A 16,982-nucleotide genomic window follows, 5' to 3' on the forward strand; every position below is an offset into this window, starting at 1 on the left:
TAGCAACCACATCAGCAGCCTCAGTGCCTCTTGGATGGTTTTGGCAGTCTCAATAAAATGTAGTGGCACTTCTGGCCAAGATGGAGGCATAGGTGGAAACACTGTGCCTCCTTGCACAACCAAGTTTAAAGGCAACAAGGTTTTAGTAACAAAAACGCAACCAAAACACACAGAAAATTGAACTGTACCGAAGTCTGACGACAACGAACCATTCAGCCAGACCGGTAGGAGGGGTGGAGTCAGAGGCTGGCGGACAGTGGTCCAGGCAGGAAAAAGTAGCCAGACTGACCTAGGTGCACAGGCAGCAGTTGGCAGATCCCAGGCGTGGGGTAGCAACGGACCCAGTAAGGGTGCAAGGCGGCTGGCGGTGATCACACATTCGCACGCAGATAAACCAGGCGAAGGACCGAGCAGTGAGACAGACGGCGCAAACCAGGGCCTGGGAATTAAAGCCTAAAAGCACCAATTGGATAAACTTCTGGGAGTCGAGGTGCTGGGAGAGGCTTCCAGGCTCACAGAGAGTTTGTTGGAGAGACCCACAGGGTCCTGGAGGGTACACAGGTCCACAGGTCCACACATCCAGGAACCAGCACCAGAAGGGCCCAATTTGCTTGCAAGAAGCAGCAGAGGGGACTGAAATCCAAGAGAGTGGAACAAGCACCACTGGCCCCTCTCTGACCTTGCCCCCACATACAGCGTCACAGCCCAGCGACTGGGTCATCCTGCCCTGGTGAACACCTAAGGCTCCGCACCTCATACCTAACAGGCACAAACAGAACAAAACATTATGGCTCAAGAAGAAGAACAGCTCAAAGCCCCAGATTCAATACTTCTAAGTGGCCAAGAGATAGCCAACCTATCAGATGCACAGTTCAAAACACTGGTGATCAGGATGCTCACGGAACTGGTTGATTTTGGTCACAAATTAGAGGAACAAATGAAGGCCAAACTAAGTGAAATGAAGGGAAGTGCACAGGAAACCAATAGTGATGGAAAGGAAACTGGGACTCAAATCAAGGGAGCGGACCAGAAAGAAGAAAAAAATGACCAAACAGAAAAGAATGAAGAAACAAGAATTCAAAATAATGAGAGGCTTAGGAGACTCCAGGACATCTTTAAACATTCCAACATCTGAATTATAGGGGTACCAGAAAAGGAAGAACAGCAACAAGTGGAAAACTTATTTGAACAAATAATAAAGGAGAATTTCCCCAATATGGCAAAGGAAATAGACTTCCAGGAAGTCCAGGAAGCTCAGAGTCCCAAAGAAGGTGGACCCAAGGAAGAACACACCAAGGCACATCATCATTACATTAGTCAGGATTAAAATGAGAGAATCCTAGAGGCAGCAAGAGCTAAGGGGACAGTCACCTACAAAGGAGTTCCTATCAGACTGTCAGCTGATTTCTCAAAAGAGACCTTCCAGGTAAGAAGGGGCTGGAAAGAAGTATTCCAAGTCATGAAAGGCAAGGACCTACATCCAAGATGTTGCTCTATCCAGCAAAACTTTCATTTAGAATGGAAGGGCAGATAAAGTGCTTCTCAGATAAGGTCAAGTTCAAGGAGTTCATCATCACCAAGCCCTTATTATATGAAATGTTAAAAGGACTTATCTATGAAAAAGAAGATAAAAAATATGAATAGTGCAAAGATAGCAAACTCAGTTATTAACAATCACACCTAAAACAAAACAAACTAAGAGGGCAGCTAGATCAGGAGCAGAACCATAGAAATGGAGATCACATGGAGGGTTAGCAACAGGGGAGTGGGAGAAGAAGGGGGGAGAAGGTACAGAGAATAAGTAGCATAGACAGTAGGTAGAAAATAGATAGGGGGAGGGCAAGAATAGTATGGGAAATATAGACTCTAAAGAACTTGAGACACGTGGTCATAAAGTAAAGGGGGGAATGGTGGGGGAGGGGTGTGCAGGGTGGAGGGGAATGAAAGGGAGGAAATGGGACAACTGTAATGGCATAATCACTAAAATATATTTTTAAAAAGTGTACTTGTGATGCCCTGTGATTAGGGGGAGTGCCCTGCACAAAGAAATCTCTGGACTTGGGGTCAAATGGGGCCTTTTTAGGGTTGAACATGGAGGGGTCATTTGGGTCACTGTGGTCATGGAAATGACCAACCTGTTTGTTACCTGTGATGTGTAGTCAGGAATACATATTCGGTCCTCACCCCCGGTCCAGGTGTTTCTGACGCAGAGCTCCTAACACCCATGGAATTTCCTGAGTGACCAGAACCATAAATGTATCTTTTGTTCTGTGAATCGGGTGACTTTGGGAAGTCACCTAAGGTTGGGGGCTGGTTACCTGTGGAGCCAGCCAAGTGATTAGAGGGCTGGGACTTTCAGTCCCAACTACTGACCTCCAGGGAAGCAGAGGGCAAGAGGCTGAGCTCAGTCACGGACAGCCAATGGTTTAATCATCTACCATGCCCGTGTAACAAAGCCTCCATTAAAACCCAAAGAGACGGGGTTCAGAGAGTTTCCAGGATGGTGAACAGGGCGAGATTCAGGAGAGTGGTGCCCCTGGGGAGCCCGGAGCCCCACCCCCACCCCTTACCCTGTGCATCTCTCCCCCGCCCCCACGGGCTGTCCCTGAACTATATCCTTTTATGATAAACTGGTAACCTAGTGAGTAAATGGGTTCCCTGAGTTCTGAGCTGCTCTAGCCAAGTTTTGAGCCCAAGTAGGGGGTCACAGCAACCTCTGCTTTACAGTCCTTCAGAAGCACAGGTAACAACCTGGGCACACAGTTGCCCTCTGCAAGGGGGTACAGTATTGTAGGACTGAACCCGTAAACTTCAATCTGATGTTATCTTTGGGTAGTGTCGGAATCGAGTTTTTGAACACCCAGCTGGTGTCTGAGAATTCCTTGTTGGTGTGAGGACTCCCACCCCACGTGCATGGTGGAACTGGGTGCAGAACACAGTGCCCACTGGACCCCGGCTGAGCTTCTGCGGCACCTGGGCCCTGTTGATGTTTTCCACGCACTGAGAGCCTCAGCTGTCAGTGATCACTGCGATGGAAGGATGCGCACAGCGCAGGCGGTATGTCCTAGTGAGGAGGGCGGGCCCTTGTCGAAATGCCTTCCTTCCCTGTCCACTCACTAGAGGCCTCGGTGACCTTTGGCGACAGGGACACCCCATGAGGCATGTTGCTTGGTTCTGCCCATTCAGGGGAAGCCGAGGGGCCCAGATCTGTGGTGTCTCAGAGGAAACATGCAATGGCCTGGATGGATCTTTAAGAAGGTTGTGGATTTTAGTCTTTACACATACTGGCTGCTTGGTGCATTTTGGCAGCTGTAACAACTCAAAGCGTGTTCTAAAATCCTTCTGTTGCCAATGGCTTTTTTTTTCCTTCTGCACAAAATCTTTTAAGAAAGTTTTGAATTTCCGTAGTATAGTTTCTGATCCTAAGTTTCTGTTTTGCGATTTCCTCCTGTTACCTTATCCTACGTGTTGTGACGGGAACAGAGGATGACGTCCCTGTAGCCCTCTCTGTGAGCAGCATTCTCCTTCCTGGGATTTCCCACTCGAGCTCTCTGGGGTGGGGGTCTGCCTCCCTGCATGCAACTCTTGGGGTTTTTGGGAACAGCCCCCCAACCTGGGGCGTGTCAAACCAGAGCCCAGGCATGCTGGCGTGCCGCACCGCGCAGCACCCAGGAGGCTTCCAGAAGGGTTTGCGTGTGTCAAGGAGCTGCTGCGTGCCCTTGGGGCTCCCAGGTGCTGGCACCAGATGCCAGCACGTCTCTCTGCCCACTGATATTTCAGCAACATTGTGCCCTGATTAGACCCACAAATCCTATCGGTCGGGGGAGGAAGAACAGCAGCAGTGACAAAGACCATGAGCCTCTGCCGCCTTCACTCCTCAGTGGTGCTGTTGATATCTTCCCTGTTGCAAAGCTTTGTCACTAGTCTGGGTTAGAAAACGTCAGCCAGGCATGGCCCACCGACTAGGCTTGAAAATGGGGCAGCAGGGTCCCAGACTACTGCTCAGCAGGAAGAGCTATGGAGTTTTCTTTTCAAGAACAGCAGAACGTAGACAGGGTGTTGTCAGAGGGCTGCTGAGTGGAGACCAGGCCCTGGGAGTGCACTGCTCTTTGGCCAGCAGGACTTGAGGGCAACCGGGTAAGCAGTTGTGCCTGAGGCCGGGGACAGCTCCGGACTGCCCAGATCAACTGCCAGAGGGCGGGCGGGGGGAACAGGACTGTGTGGGCCACTCCACTGCAGAGAATGAGGACACTGCAGCCCAAGGTGGCCAATGCGACAGGGCCGGGGGAAGAGAGCGAGCAGGGGTGGATGGCACTGAACTTCAGCTGCATCCCACAAAGGCCTCCCACCCCCAGGACTCGGCGTCTCGCATTTGTGTCTCTGTGAGCTTTGTGCCTCCTGCCTAGATGCTGTCACCTTAGCCCCCACGACCGACTAGTCCTCCGACTTAGCAACAGTGGTGTCACCAACTGGACTTAACCACGAGATTTATACCAAGTAGATAACCCCCAACTTTATACAGCACAAAGCAATGTGAAAAATTAAAAATATTTAAGCACTTCAGTTACCAAAAATATCTATGGAAATGGAAAGACAATCTCCAAAATGAAACTATCAGTGGAGTAAGAACCGGTCATGGGGCCGCCAAGTGCAGTGGTGTGGGCCCTGGGGTCAGGCAGGCGGAGGTGTGAACCTGGAACCCCCACCGCCAGTTGGGTGTTCTTGTGTGAACTGCTCTGCCTCTTGGCCGCTGGCTCCCCAGTGAAATGACCCCGCCTCTGACCTTGTTGGGAGGTACATGAAATACAGTCTTGCAGCCAGGCTGTAAGAATCTGTGTGTAGAGGGATTTCATCTAAATCCACTTTGGTTTATGACTCTAAGACATTTAAAAGAAACCCGAAGTTCTAATCAGGACCCCTAGGGCCCTGGGGGCCAAGGGCTCCTGAGAGGACAGTTCCCTGTGCTCACCCTGCAGTTGTGAAGGTGGTCTGTTAGCCTTCCTCAAAGCACCTGTAACTCAGAACTTACAGAAATAACAACCTTGGCATCCCTCATTTTCAAATATTTTTTTCCTTTCTTTTTAAATATAAGGTTTCCAGTGCATACACAATTTATGTCAAACATGTACTTTTGTTGAGAACTCAGGCTCAAGTTCAGAGCCATGAGAGCTAGAGTCTACCTTGTCTTGTGTTAACTAATGTTATTCAACAAACTGTCCATTGTAATGGGTTAAGGTGTTGTCTTTGGTATAAATGAGTGTTAATTTAGGGACCAAGGAATGCATGAAAAAATTTCCAGTGGAATTAATGGCAATTGTATTTTTTACTTAGGAGAAGTCTATTTTCCAGGCTCCTAAAGTCATACACACGCACACACACGGTTCTTAGGTCTTTATTTTACAAAGTTTGGTATATATTCTTTCTTTTTCATTATCCGACCTGGAGGTGTTGCTCCTCCACACTGTTACTCTGAAACACCATCAGCCATGGTCTGTCGGTACCGCAGTTTCATCGCTCCCCTACCCCTAACGATGGTCATTTACACTGTTTCCCTTTGCCCTTACCCAAAAATACAATATACATTGACACACATAACCTTAAGTACTGGCACTTTTTCCCCTTAGGGATAGGTTTCCCAAAATGACACTGCTGGGTTGAAGACTATGCCGATTCTTAATGTGAAAAGGCAGTCACAGTGATTTCCAAGGGGCCCGTCACAACGTGCGTTCTACCAGAGTGACACCCATCTGCCCCCTGCTTCCTCACTGTCGGCAGATAAAATGGGACAACTTAAACACTTACTGGACTACGGATGTTCTAGTACATTTGTTCAGAAAGTCACATTCATATGTAGTTACAGCCTGTCTGATCTTCAAAAACTAGTTTTAAAAAGCCAGTTATAGCCTTTTCTATATACATTTACAATTGTAAATGTATCTACACTTACAATTCTAAGGCATGATTTGTCATTGACAGGAAAATAAAGAAATTGTGAATCTAAAACCAAGCCTCAAATGGTGTATCTTTCAGTTACACAAAGAAAGATAAATTTTTGTAGTTAAACATATATGGGGAGACCACTGAACAGGTCTAATTTATAGAAGTGTTTGCGAACTCTTAAAGTAAAGGCATGACTTACAGCAAGTCAGATTCCGAAGGCAAATGCTTTAGGTTGATGACAGTGAAGCTCAAGAAGTAGAAATGCCCCCCTACTCGGATGACTGCAAAAACTGTTTCCACGGTGGGCTATGCACACGGAAACTTTAAAAAGCAATGAGACGTGAGTGTCTTAAAATAAATTATTTTTCCCTTAAAGTCTCTGAAAGGTAACTAACATTTGAGCACTATGTATACATCCTACCATTTTTTACAAGATAATTCATAAAATAGTAAGAGAAACTAGGGAAACACAGGTGGTTTCTGGATTATACACCATTTTGGTAACGGCACGCATTTGTGTGTAAACACCCCAATGAACAGCACGACGGACGGGGCTCTGCTCTCCAGCCCCTTTCTGTTCTCTGGTGCACACTGAGAAGCACAGCCCACGGCTGCCTTCCCGTAGTCTCCACACCGCCTTCCTAATTACCTCATGTTTGCATATATAACGCGCCTAGAAAGTCTTCAGCAAGTCCAGAAGCAGGTTAAAACTTCAACACTGCCTTCTGTTCACCAGGAGGCTGCTCAGTAACAATGATCACACCAACTCACACACGCAGGCAGGCAGTGGGAGACAACATGCTACATGCTACTTTAAAATCCGTCCCGTATTTCCTTTGGAATGTGTACTGAGTTGCAAAGATGCTGAAAACACACATGTGACATTTAATATGGACAATCTTGTTTGATGTGTCCTAATTATTGCAGAGGACAAGAATTTCAAACTTCCAGGGACTTTGTTAAATTTACATGTGTAGATCTAAAGTGTATTTTTGTGTGTGGGTTTTTTTTGTGGTATAATAACACACACAACCACTGAATTCCTAGGTACTGTCTGTAGACCTTTCCTGCTACTTCCCACAATATTTCATTCTTGAATAATTGATTTCAGATTTAAAAAGCTCAATGTAATACCGTTAATTATGTCTATTTACACTTGAATATGTTCTGATATGTATTCTTTAGTTGAGTATCACACCTAACGCTCAGTATATCCATTATTATTCTTAGGGGACCCTATGTTTTACATGTTTTCGAGTCTGTAGATTGTATCAGTATGAATTCCATGCTCGGCAGTACCTTAGGAGGTCTCTCCCCGACAGGGAGGGTTCCACACAGGCCAACCTGGCTGTGGTCTCAGGGTTTGTCACCTATGTGAACTCTAAGGTGGACACTGAGTCGGGACTTCCTGCTGAAGGCCTTCCCACACTGAGAACACGCATATGGTTTCTCTCCCGTGTGGATTCGCAAGTGTAGTCTAAGAGTCGACCGCTGGCTGAATGTTTTGCCGCATTCCGTGCACTCGTAGGGCTTCTCCCCGGTGTGAGTTCTCATGTGGATAATGAGCTGTGAGTTCTGGATAAAGGACTTCCCACATTCACTGCACTCGTACCGTTTCTCCCCTGTGTGAATTTTCTGATGTATGATGAGGTTTGATTTCTTGAAGAAGCTTTTTGCACATTCATTACACTCGTAAGGTCGTTCCCCTGTATGAATTCTCTGGTGTGTGGTAAGTTCAAACTTCTGGGCAAACGTCTTGCCGCACTCACCGCATTCATACGGCTTCTTCTCCATGTGTGCTCTCTGGTGCACGATGAGGTTGGACTGGTGGGTGAAAGCTTTCCCACATTCAAGGCATTCAAAGGGTTTCTCCCCGGTATGAATTCTCTGATGCTTGATGAGGTTTGCCTTGTGGGAGAAGGTTTTCTTACACACATTACATTCATAAGGTTTTTCTCCAGTGTGTATTCTCTTATGACTAACAAGGAGTGACTTGAAGGAGAAAGTCTTGTCACAGTAGTTACAAATGAAAGGCTGTACCAAATTTCTAATTTTCTGATGTTTAAAAATGGTGTCTTTATGGCCAAAGGCTTTCCCACTCTTGTTATAGCCAACGTACTCCATCCCAGGATGGGTTTTCTCTTGCTTTAGGTAGAGAAGTGCTTTTCCAAACCCATCATACTCATCAGCTTGCTTTCTTATATAGCTGTTACTACTAAGTAGGTCTGAGCTATATTTCAAAGTTTTTTCATATAAATCAAATTTATACGGTACTTGTCTCAAAGAAACAAAGTCTGTGTTTAGATGGAACGGTTTTCCAAAGAGATCACTTCTTTCCTCCATGGTGGTTTGGCTCTTAAAGACTATAAACGGCCGAGCCTGCTCCTCGGGGTCGCCATGCTCCCTCTCCATCTGGTCATCAGCCTTCCACACCTCTAGGAGAAAACACAGGGAATACACTGTCACTCTCCACGCCTCTAGGAGAAAACACAGGGAATACACTCTGTCACCCTCCACGCCTCTAGGAGAAAACACAGGGAATACACTCTGTCACTCTCCACGCCTCTAGGAGAAAACACAGGGAATACACTCTGTCACTCTCCACGCCTCTAGGAGAAAACACAGGGAATACACTCTGTCACTCTCCACGCCTCTAGGAGAAAACACAGGGAACACGCTCTGTCACTCTCCACGCCTCTAGGAGAAAACACAGGGAACACGCTCTGTCACCCTCCACGCCTCTAGGAGAAAACACAGGGAACACGCTCTGTCACCCTCCACGCCTCTAGGAGAAAACACAGGGAATACGCTCTGTCACCCTCCACGCCTCTAGGAGAAAACACAGGGAATACGCTCTGTCACCCTCCACGCCTCTAGGAGAAAACACAGGGAATACGCTCTGTCACCCTCCACGCCTCTAGGAGAAAACACAGGGAATACGCTCTGTCACCCTCCACGCCTCTAGGAGAAAACACAGGGAATACGCTCTGTCACCCTCCACGCCTCTAGGAGAAAACACAGGGAATACACTCTGTCACTCTCCACGCCTCTAGGAGAGAGCACACAGAGTGATCTCTGAAACTCTCCACCCCTCTAAAGAGAGCACACAGAATACACTGTCACTCTCTACCATTTTAGGAGTGTATTCCGTGTGCTCTCTCCTAGAGGCAGAAAGTGACAGAGTGCATTCCGTGTGCTCGATCCTAGAGTTGTGAAGACTGACAGAGTGCATTCCGTGTGCTCTATCTCCACCTCTCTCCATTCCTAGAGGTGTGCACATGAAAAACACTCTCCTAGAGGTACAGAGACTGAAGTGTATTTCATGTGCTCTCTCTCCCACGGGGGTGGAGATTGAGAGAGTGTATTCCCTCTGAGAGCACAAGGAATACACTGTCAATCTCTACACCTGTAGGAGAGTATACTTCGTGTGCACACCTGTAGGGGTGGAGAGAGGTGGAAATAGAGCACAAAAAACACACTGTCAGTCCCCACCCCTCTAGAAGAGAGAGCAGACAAAATACACTGTCACTGTCCACCACTCTAGGACAGAGCACATGGAAGACACTCTATCACTCTGCACCCCTCTACTAGAGAGCACACAATACAGTGTGTCACTCTCCACCCCTCTAGGAGAGAGCACATGGAATGCATCTGTCACTCTCCACACTTCCAGGAGCACAGGGAATACACTCTGTCAGTTCTGTGACCATAATGGCACCAAATGAGAGGCCTCTCAAACATTACACTGCAGGGCTGCCTCTTTCGTTTGGGACCTGGTCTTGCAGTCTTTAATGTCCCCGCACAAACTCCCCTAGCTCTTAAGGGGAAAAAAAGAAGTGGAAACTGACGGCGAACACAAGTAGCACTGCCAGATCATAGAATGACCGTAAGAAGGGGTAAAGTGAAATGAAAACACAGGCTGCTAACAGGAAACACATGAAGTGGATGCCTGGCAATGCAGGGACAAAGGAAGTGGGCAGCGTCCCCAAGGACACTGGACAGTTGGCAGAGGGACCAAGAAAATAAGCACCTGAAGATGTTAAAGGAAAAGCCAGGCAGATCTGAGTTTAGAAATCCAAACTGTGACTGTGAATTATTGTGGTCCGACCTCATCGGCACGCTTCTGGGCTCTCACCCCACCGCCCTGCTCATCTGCACCAAGTAACTTCCTATCAGCAGGATTCCTCAGTGTGGCAGAGACAACCCCACTGCAGAGCGCCAAACCAAGCTGCAACAGCAGCGATTTTCAGCCTGTGTGCCTCAAGAACTTTTACAACACGCACTACCTGACCATTTCTTCAGGGGCACCGACCTCCCTGAGACTGCCAAATAAAAAAATGACACAGCCAACACAATAGCTGTCCCATGGCAATGAATCAAAATCACACTTTTTGGGGGTCAAACTGGCAAAAAAAATCTATTTTTTGGTATGCTGCAGAATTTTAGTAATTACTTCATGTGTGCCACGAGATAAAAGAGGCTGAAAATCACTGCTTTGAAGTAAGGCTTTTGCAAATGAGTGGTGAGATCCAGAAACTCATGTGCTCTGTAGGAAATGCAAAACCGACCCGAGATCTCTCTGATGGAGTCAGTGCTACTGCTGCGGCAGAGCTTTTCTTTCCGTTGAAGCTGTCGGAGAATGTTTTCCTCACTGCATCTCACTTTTCTCCTTTTAAAGTGCTTCCTTTCTTCCCCAAGCCAATTTTGTCCCTAATTTTATTTGAAAGGATATTAAGGCTCAAACTGCCTGCCTCCCCCTAGACTTTTAATAACCTTTACTTTCCTCTGTGGGTCACTGACTCCTGTGACCCTGCTGCTATCGTGTCTGGGACAATGGCACTCCTGCACCGTTTCCTTGAGGCCATCACACCAATTACCATGAGCTAATGGGGAAAATATTCTGACATCTGAGTAGCCAGACCGTTTGTAGCCATCTCTAAAGGTGTAGGGATTTGAAGAAAAAAGAAAAAAAGTCCTAAAAATATTTCACAGATGCCAAGTCATTCATAACCCTTGGGATGTTACCTCTAGTGGCTTCCAACCCTGCCTCCCTCATTCCACAGCTTCCCAGAGAGCCCCAACTGGCAATTCTAACTGTGCAGCTCTGTGGCTCCAACTTAAAAATCAGAGCTGATCTCACAATATCAGAGACCTGATGATGGAACATAGCTCCAAACGGCCTGGACATTAGAACTTCAGAGTCTTCCCTCTTTCTCAGCTTTTGAAGCCTGAGGCCAAATTCACAGTAATTTAGAAGCTCATGATTTCTGGTAATTGAGAAGGACACAAACGCTGCTGGGTGCACGCAGGGCTACTCCCAAAAGCTGCCTTACCCACTGACAGTAAGTTGCTGTAGTTCTCCAGCATCACGTCCATGTACAGGATCCTCTGCGAGGGGTCCAACTGCTCCCACTCCTCCTGGGTGAAGTCCACAGTCACATCCGTGAATGAGACTGACCCCTGAAATGGCATATTGCTATTCATTCTGGAATGATGAGCATTTGGTGATACAGAAAGGGCACATGAAAAAGTTATTCCTATCGTATTACTGTAAGAGAGTCATTCACCACAATTTACACATGACACCAGCGGTACATTTTTACTCAGTTTTGTCAAATACATGTATAATGGTTCAGGTTCCCCAGTACCTCTGGCACTGCCATACAGGGTAGCACCCGAGATTAGTAAGACACTGGGTCTCCTTTCAAGATGTGCACAGGGGTAAGCGCTGAACGAACACTAGGGTGCAGAACTGAACGTTACCAGCACGTTACCGATGCTCAGGTAGCACTGTTTTTGTGGTGTCAAACTAGACAGTGTTAACAGCGTAAACCTTTTTCGACATGACGATTTCTAAAACACATTTGGTCATCATCCATGAATTAGCTTCTGGCTCACAAGACCCTCAAGCCCCTAGAAGTACCTAAGAATTGAGAGTAATAAAGGATTTTGTTGCCCTGGCTGGTGTCGCTCAGTGGATTGAGTGTGGGCCTGTGAACCAAAGGATTTTGTTCTGTATGTTAATGAGGTGACTTGAAAATTACGTGAGGATAAGCACTGGTCAACAGTACGCCCAACCCTGTGATTAGAGGGCTGGAACTTGCAGTCCCACTCTGTGACCCTGTGTAGAGGAGGGGGCTGAGGTTGACAAACATCATGGTAAGTGATGTAATCCATCACCATTATCTAATAAAGACTCCCTGAAAATCCAAGAGAACAGGGCTGTGGGAAACTTCTGGACTGGTGAACACAGGTGTGGGAGAGCGCCCCCTGGAGAAAACCTGGAAGCTCCAGTGAGTAAAAATTCAACTCACTCACTCCATCCCTCTAACTCCTTCCTCTCTGACTCCCTGGTTCTACTGCTCACTGCTCCTCCGCTCTCTCCCTCCTCCCTCTCTCTCTACTTTCTCACCGTTCTTCCTTACCTGTTCTCTCTCTTTATAACTTCTCCTCCACTCTCTCCTGTGCCCTCTCCCCTCCCCTCCCGTCTCCCTCTCTCACTCCCCTGTACACTCCCTCCGTCTGCGCTCGCTCCCAGGCCCTTTCTCTCAGTCTCCCCGACTGTTTCTCCTCTCACACCTACTCTCACTCTGCTCTCTAATCTGTCCCACCGCCTCTCCGTTTCTCCCACTCCTCCGCCCCTTATTCTCTTTGTCCCTCTCTGACCACCCCCTCTCAACCTTACTCCTCTCTCCCTCCCCTATCACACCTCTCCGCACCCTTCTCTCACCTGTCTGTCCTCTCCTTTCTCAATCCTCTCCCCACTGCTATTCTCACTCCACTGTTCCCCTCACTCCCTTCACTCATCCCCTCACCCTCTTCACTCCCTCTGCTCCCTCTATCTATTCACTCATTCCTCCCCGCCAGTCTCCCCACTCCTCTCATTCCACTCTTTTCTCAGTCTTCGCTCTGCCCTCTACAGCTGCTCCAACATTCTCCTCTGTCCTGTCCCTGCTCCCTCTAATCTCGGTCCTCTCTCCCCCTCCTCCCTAGCCGCTCTCTCCTGCACTACCCAGTCACTCTCCCTCATCTCTCTCTCATCAATAATCTTCCGCTCTGCCTCACTCCTCCCTCTATGGTCTCTCTCCTCACTCCACTATAATTTTCCTACTTATTCTCACTCCTCACTTACTCCTGTCTAATTATCCTGTCTTCCAACCCACAGTCCCTGCATTCTCACTCCGTGTTTCTTCAGCCTCCCCCGCTCTTGCCCTCACTCCTCTATTCTCATTCCCTCGTCTCTCCATTCTCACTCCTCCCTCCCAATGCTCCCTCACTCTCCCTCTTTCCTCTACTTCCCTCTCTCCTCTACTTCCCTCTCTCACTTCATTCTGTCTCTCTACTCTTAGTCCTTCCTCTTTGTCTTCCCTCAGTCTCCCTTTCTCTCTTCTTACTTTTCTCTATTCTCATTGCCCTATTCTCACTCCTTGCTCCCAGTGTTCTCTCTCCCCTCTTGTCACACCATTTCTTTCCTCCTTTTGTGTCTTCCCCTCACTTCCTCTCTCCACTCTGACTTATCTATTCTTTCACTTCCCTCTATCTCTCCCTTTCTCTCCCTCTTTCCTGACTTCTATTCTCTCCCGTCTCTCCATTCTCATTCCTTCCTCCTAATCTTGCCCCACTCTCCCTCCCTCTTTATTCACACTGCTTTCTCTATTCTCTGTCCCCTAACTTTGTTCACTCACTCTTCCCTCCCTTCCCTCAGTCTCCCTCTCCACTCACTTTACTTCCCTCTTTCTCACTCTCCCTGTGTTCCCTCAACCTCTCTCTCTCCTGACTTCCGTGTCTACTCTCACACTCCCTACACTCTCTCTCCCTGTCTCTCCTCTCGATTCTCCCTCTATTCTCACTCCCTAGCTTGCCCCCTCCCTCCCTTGCTTTCCTCTAACAGCCCTCTATTCTCTCACTTCCCTCGCAGTCCCTCTTTGCTCTCACTTTTCTCCCTAGTCTCTCACACTACCCTCAGTCTCTCCATTCTCACTCCTTCCCCCGTGTCACTCTTTCTACTTACTTTACTGTCCCTCCACTTTGCTCTCACTGCTCTTTATTCTCACTCCCCTCTGTCCATCTACCACCACTCCTTCCTCAAATCTGCAGTCTCCTCTTTCCTCACTCCTCTCTCACTCCTCACTGTCCCTCCACTCTCCCTCTTTCTTTCCTCCCACTGCTCCTTCTATTCTTTCTCATTCCACTTTGTCTCCATTCTCACCACTCCCTCCCTGTCTTCCCTCATTCTCCCTCTCTTTCCTCCCTGTCAGCACAGTCTTCTCTCACCCTCTATCTCCATTCTGTCACTTCCTCCCTCCTTGACTTCCCTCAGTCTCCACCTTTCTTCTTACATCTCTCACTCACTCCCCTCTGTCTCCCCACTCCCACTCCTCCCTCCCTGCTTTCCCTCAACCTTTTTCTTACTTTCCTCTCTCTACTCTGTCCCTCACTCCTGTCAACTCTCACACATCTCTGGCTAACTTCCCTTTCTCCTCTGATCTGTATCTACTCTTTCTCACTCCCCCGTCTTTCCACCTCTCTCTTTCCTCTCACTTCTCTACCCTCTTTCTGACTCCCCTCTGTTTCTACTCACTCCTCCTCCCTTCCTGGGTTACCTCAGTCTGGAACTCCTTCCTCTCACTGCTCTCTCCACTCCCACCACTCCTTCCTTGTCTTCCCTCTCTGGTCTCTCTCCCCTGTCTCTCCACTCGCACTCCTCCCTCCCTGTCTTCCCTCAGCTTCCCGCTCTTTCCTCTCACTCCACTCTGCCTCTCCACTCTTCCTCCTCCCTCACTGTATTCACTCAATTCCCCTCCCCTTTTCTTCACTTCGCCCACTCCCCTCGTCTCCATTCTCACTCTTCTCCGCTGTGTTCCTTCAGTCTCCCTTTCTCTCTGTTCTCTCTCTTCTCTCACTCCATTCTTCTCTCACTCCCAGTGTTCCCTCAGTCTTCCTCTCTTCTTTCTCTCCATTCTCATTCCCTTTTGTCTCTCCACCCTCACTCCTCCCTCTTTTCACCTAGTCTCCCTCTTTCCTCTTACTTCTGTTTACTCTCAACTCCCCTGTCTCTCCACTCTCAGTCCTCCTAGTCTTCCCTCACTCTCCCTCCGCTCCCCTCCTGTATAAACTCACTCTCTTCCCTCTCTCATTCCTCTCACTTCTTTATCTCTATTCCCTCACACCCCTCTCCTCTCAAGCTCTCTATTCTCTCCTCCACTCCCATGTGTCTTCATTCTCACTCCTCCCTCGTCTTCCAAGGCTCCATGTCTTCCCACTTCTTTCTCAAATCCCTGTCTCTCCACTCTCAATACACTCTCCCTGTCTTCCCTACTCGCCCTTCCTCTCACTTCTCTCTTTCCCTGTCTCTCCACTTCGCTCTGCCGACCCTCACTATCTGCCCTCACTCTCCCTCTATGTCCTCTGACTTCTGTATCTACTGTCTCCTCTACCTCTCTCTCCATCTCAATTTTCTGTTCTTTCAACTACCCTATGTCTGCCCCATACTCCTTCCTCCCTGTCTTCTGTCAGTCAACCTGTCTTCCCTCTAACTTCTCACTATGTCCACTCTCACTACTCCCTTTCTCTCTCCACTTCTGTATCTACGCTCCCTCACTCCCCCCTCTCTCCCTCTTTCTTCTCAGTTCTCTCACTCCTCTCTCCCTGCGTTCCCTCAGTATTCTACCATTTCCTTTCACAACTATTTTTTTCTCACTCCCCGCTTCATGTCTGCCCTAAGTCTACATCTCTTTCCTCACTGCTGTCTCTCTTTCTCTCTCCCCACTCACTTCTCCCCCTCTGCCTTCTCACTTTCGTTTTCTCTTCACTTTTCTTTCATTTGTATATTCTACTACCCCTTGCTCTCCCTTCTCATTCCTCCCTCCGTCTCCTCTTCTACTTCTCTTTTCTGACTTTTCCTGTCTGTGTGCTCACTTCTCCCTCCATGTCCTCCCTCTGTCTCTGACTTCTGTATCTCCCGTCTCACATTCTCCTCTCTCACTTCACTGTTCTCTCTCACTCCCTGTCTCTCCCTTCTCACTCCTCCTTCCCTGTCTTCCCTCAGTCTTTCCTACTTCTCTCTCATTGCCCTGCCTCTCCATTCTCACTCCTCACTTGCAGTGTTCCCTCGGTCTCCCCTCTCACACCCCTCTGTCACTCCATTCTTATTTCTACACGTCTTCCCTCATTCCCCTGTAACTCGCTATCCTTTTACTCCCCACTCTGTACTCTCAGTCCCGTATCGCTGCTCTAACCCCCTCTCTCCCCACTCACTACCCTCTCTACTCTCATCTCGTTACACTCAATCCTCTCTTTACTCACTGTTCTCTGTCTTTCTACTCCTAGTCCTCCCTGTCGCCCCTCACTATCTCTACTCTCACTTCTCCCCATCTTCCCTGACTAGCTCTCTACTATCCTCACTCCTGTCTCCTGTCACCCATTTCACTCCCTCTCTACTCTGCCTCACTGCTGTCTCCTGTCACCCCTTTTTCTCTCTCTCTACTCTTCCTCACTGCTGTCTCCTGTCACCCCTGGCTCTCCCTCTCTACTCTTCCTCACTGCTGTCTCCTGCCACCCCTTTCTCACTCTCTCTCTACTCTTCCTCATTCCTGTTTCCTGTCACCCCTTTGTCTCTGTCTCTGCTGTTCCTCACTCCTTAATCCTGTCACCCCTTTCTCTCTCCCTCTACTCTTCCTCACTCCTTTCTACTGTCACCCCTTTCTCTCTCTCTACTCTTCCTCAATCCTGTCTACTGTCACCCCTTGGGTCTCCCTCTCTACTGTTGCTCACTCCTGTCTACTGTCACCCCTTTTCTCTCTCTCTACCCTTCCTCACTCCTGTCTACTGTCACCCCTTTCTCTCTCTCTACCCTTCCTCACTCCTGTCTACTGTCACCCCTTTCTCTCCGTCTCTTCACTCTTCCTCACTCCTGTCACCTGTCCCCCTTTCTCTGCCTCTCTACTCTTCCTCACTCCTGTCTTATGTCACCCCTTTCTCTGCCTCTCTACTCTTCCTCCCTCCTGTCCACTGTCACCCCTTTCTCTCTCTCTCTACCTTTC

At 48.3% G+C, this 16,982-nt stretch overlaps 1 protein-coding gene and 1 pseudogene across 3 annotated transcripts in view; one reads left to right on the forward strand and one right to left on the reverse strand.

Annotated features, from left to right (window-relative positions):
- LOC119048950 (NADH dehydrogenase [ubiquinone] flavoprotein 2, mitochondrial-like) overlaps positions 1–16,982 on the forward strand; it is a 78,493-nt pseudogene that overhangs the window by 3,615 nt on the left and 57,896 nt on the right.
- The window catches only part of ZFP1 (ZFP1 zinc finger protein), a 66,720-nt gene continuing 55,087 nt past the window's right edge, over positions 5,350–16,982 (reverse strand). Inside the window, exons 3-4 of one of the 3 annotated variants that reach the window (XM_053666638.1) lie at positions 11,274–11,400; positions 5,350–8,375 (exon numbers count right to left, since the gene is read on the reverse strand). In XM_053666638.1, the coding sequence (XP_053522613.1) occupies positions 7,297–8,375; positions 11,274–11,400 (1,206 nt within the window). In that variant the 3' untranslated portion in view covers positions 5,350–7,296. Of the gene's footprint in view, positions 8,376–11,273; positions 11,426–16,982 lie in introns of all 3 variants that reach the window. The other 2 variants (XM_053666637.1, XM_053666636.1) reach the window with 2 other exon arrangements.

This window comes from Artibeus jamaicensis, unplaced genomic scaffold, assembly GCF_021234435.1.
Source record: "Artibeus jamaicensis isolate MK-2021 breed Jamaican fruit bat unplaced genomic scaffold, CSHL_Jam_final contig_464, whole genome shotgun sequence".
NCBI classification, from domain to species: domain Eukaryota; kingdom Metazoa; phylum Chordata; class Mammalia; order Chiroptera; family Phyllostomidae; genus Artibeus; species Artibeus jamaicensis.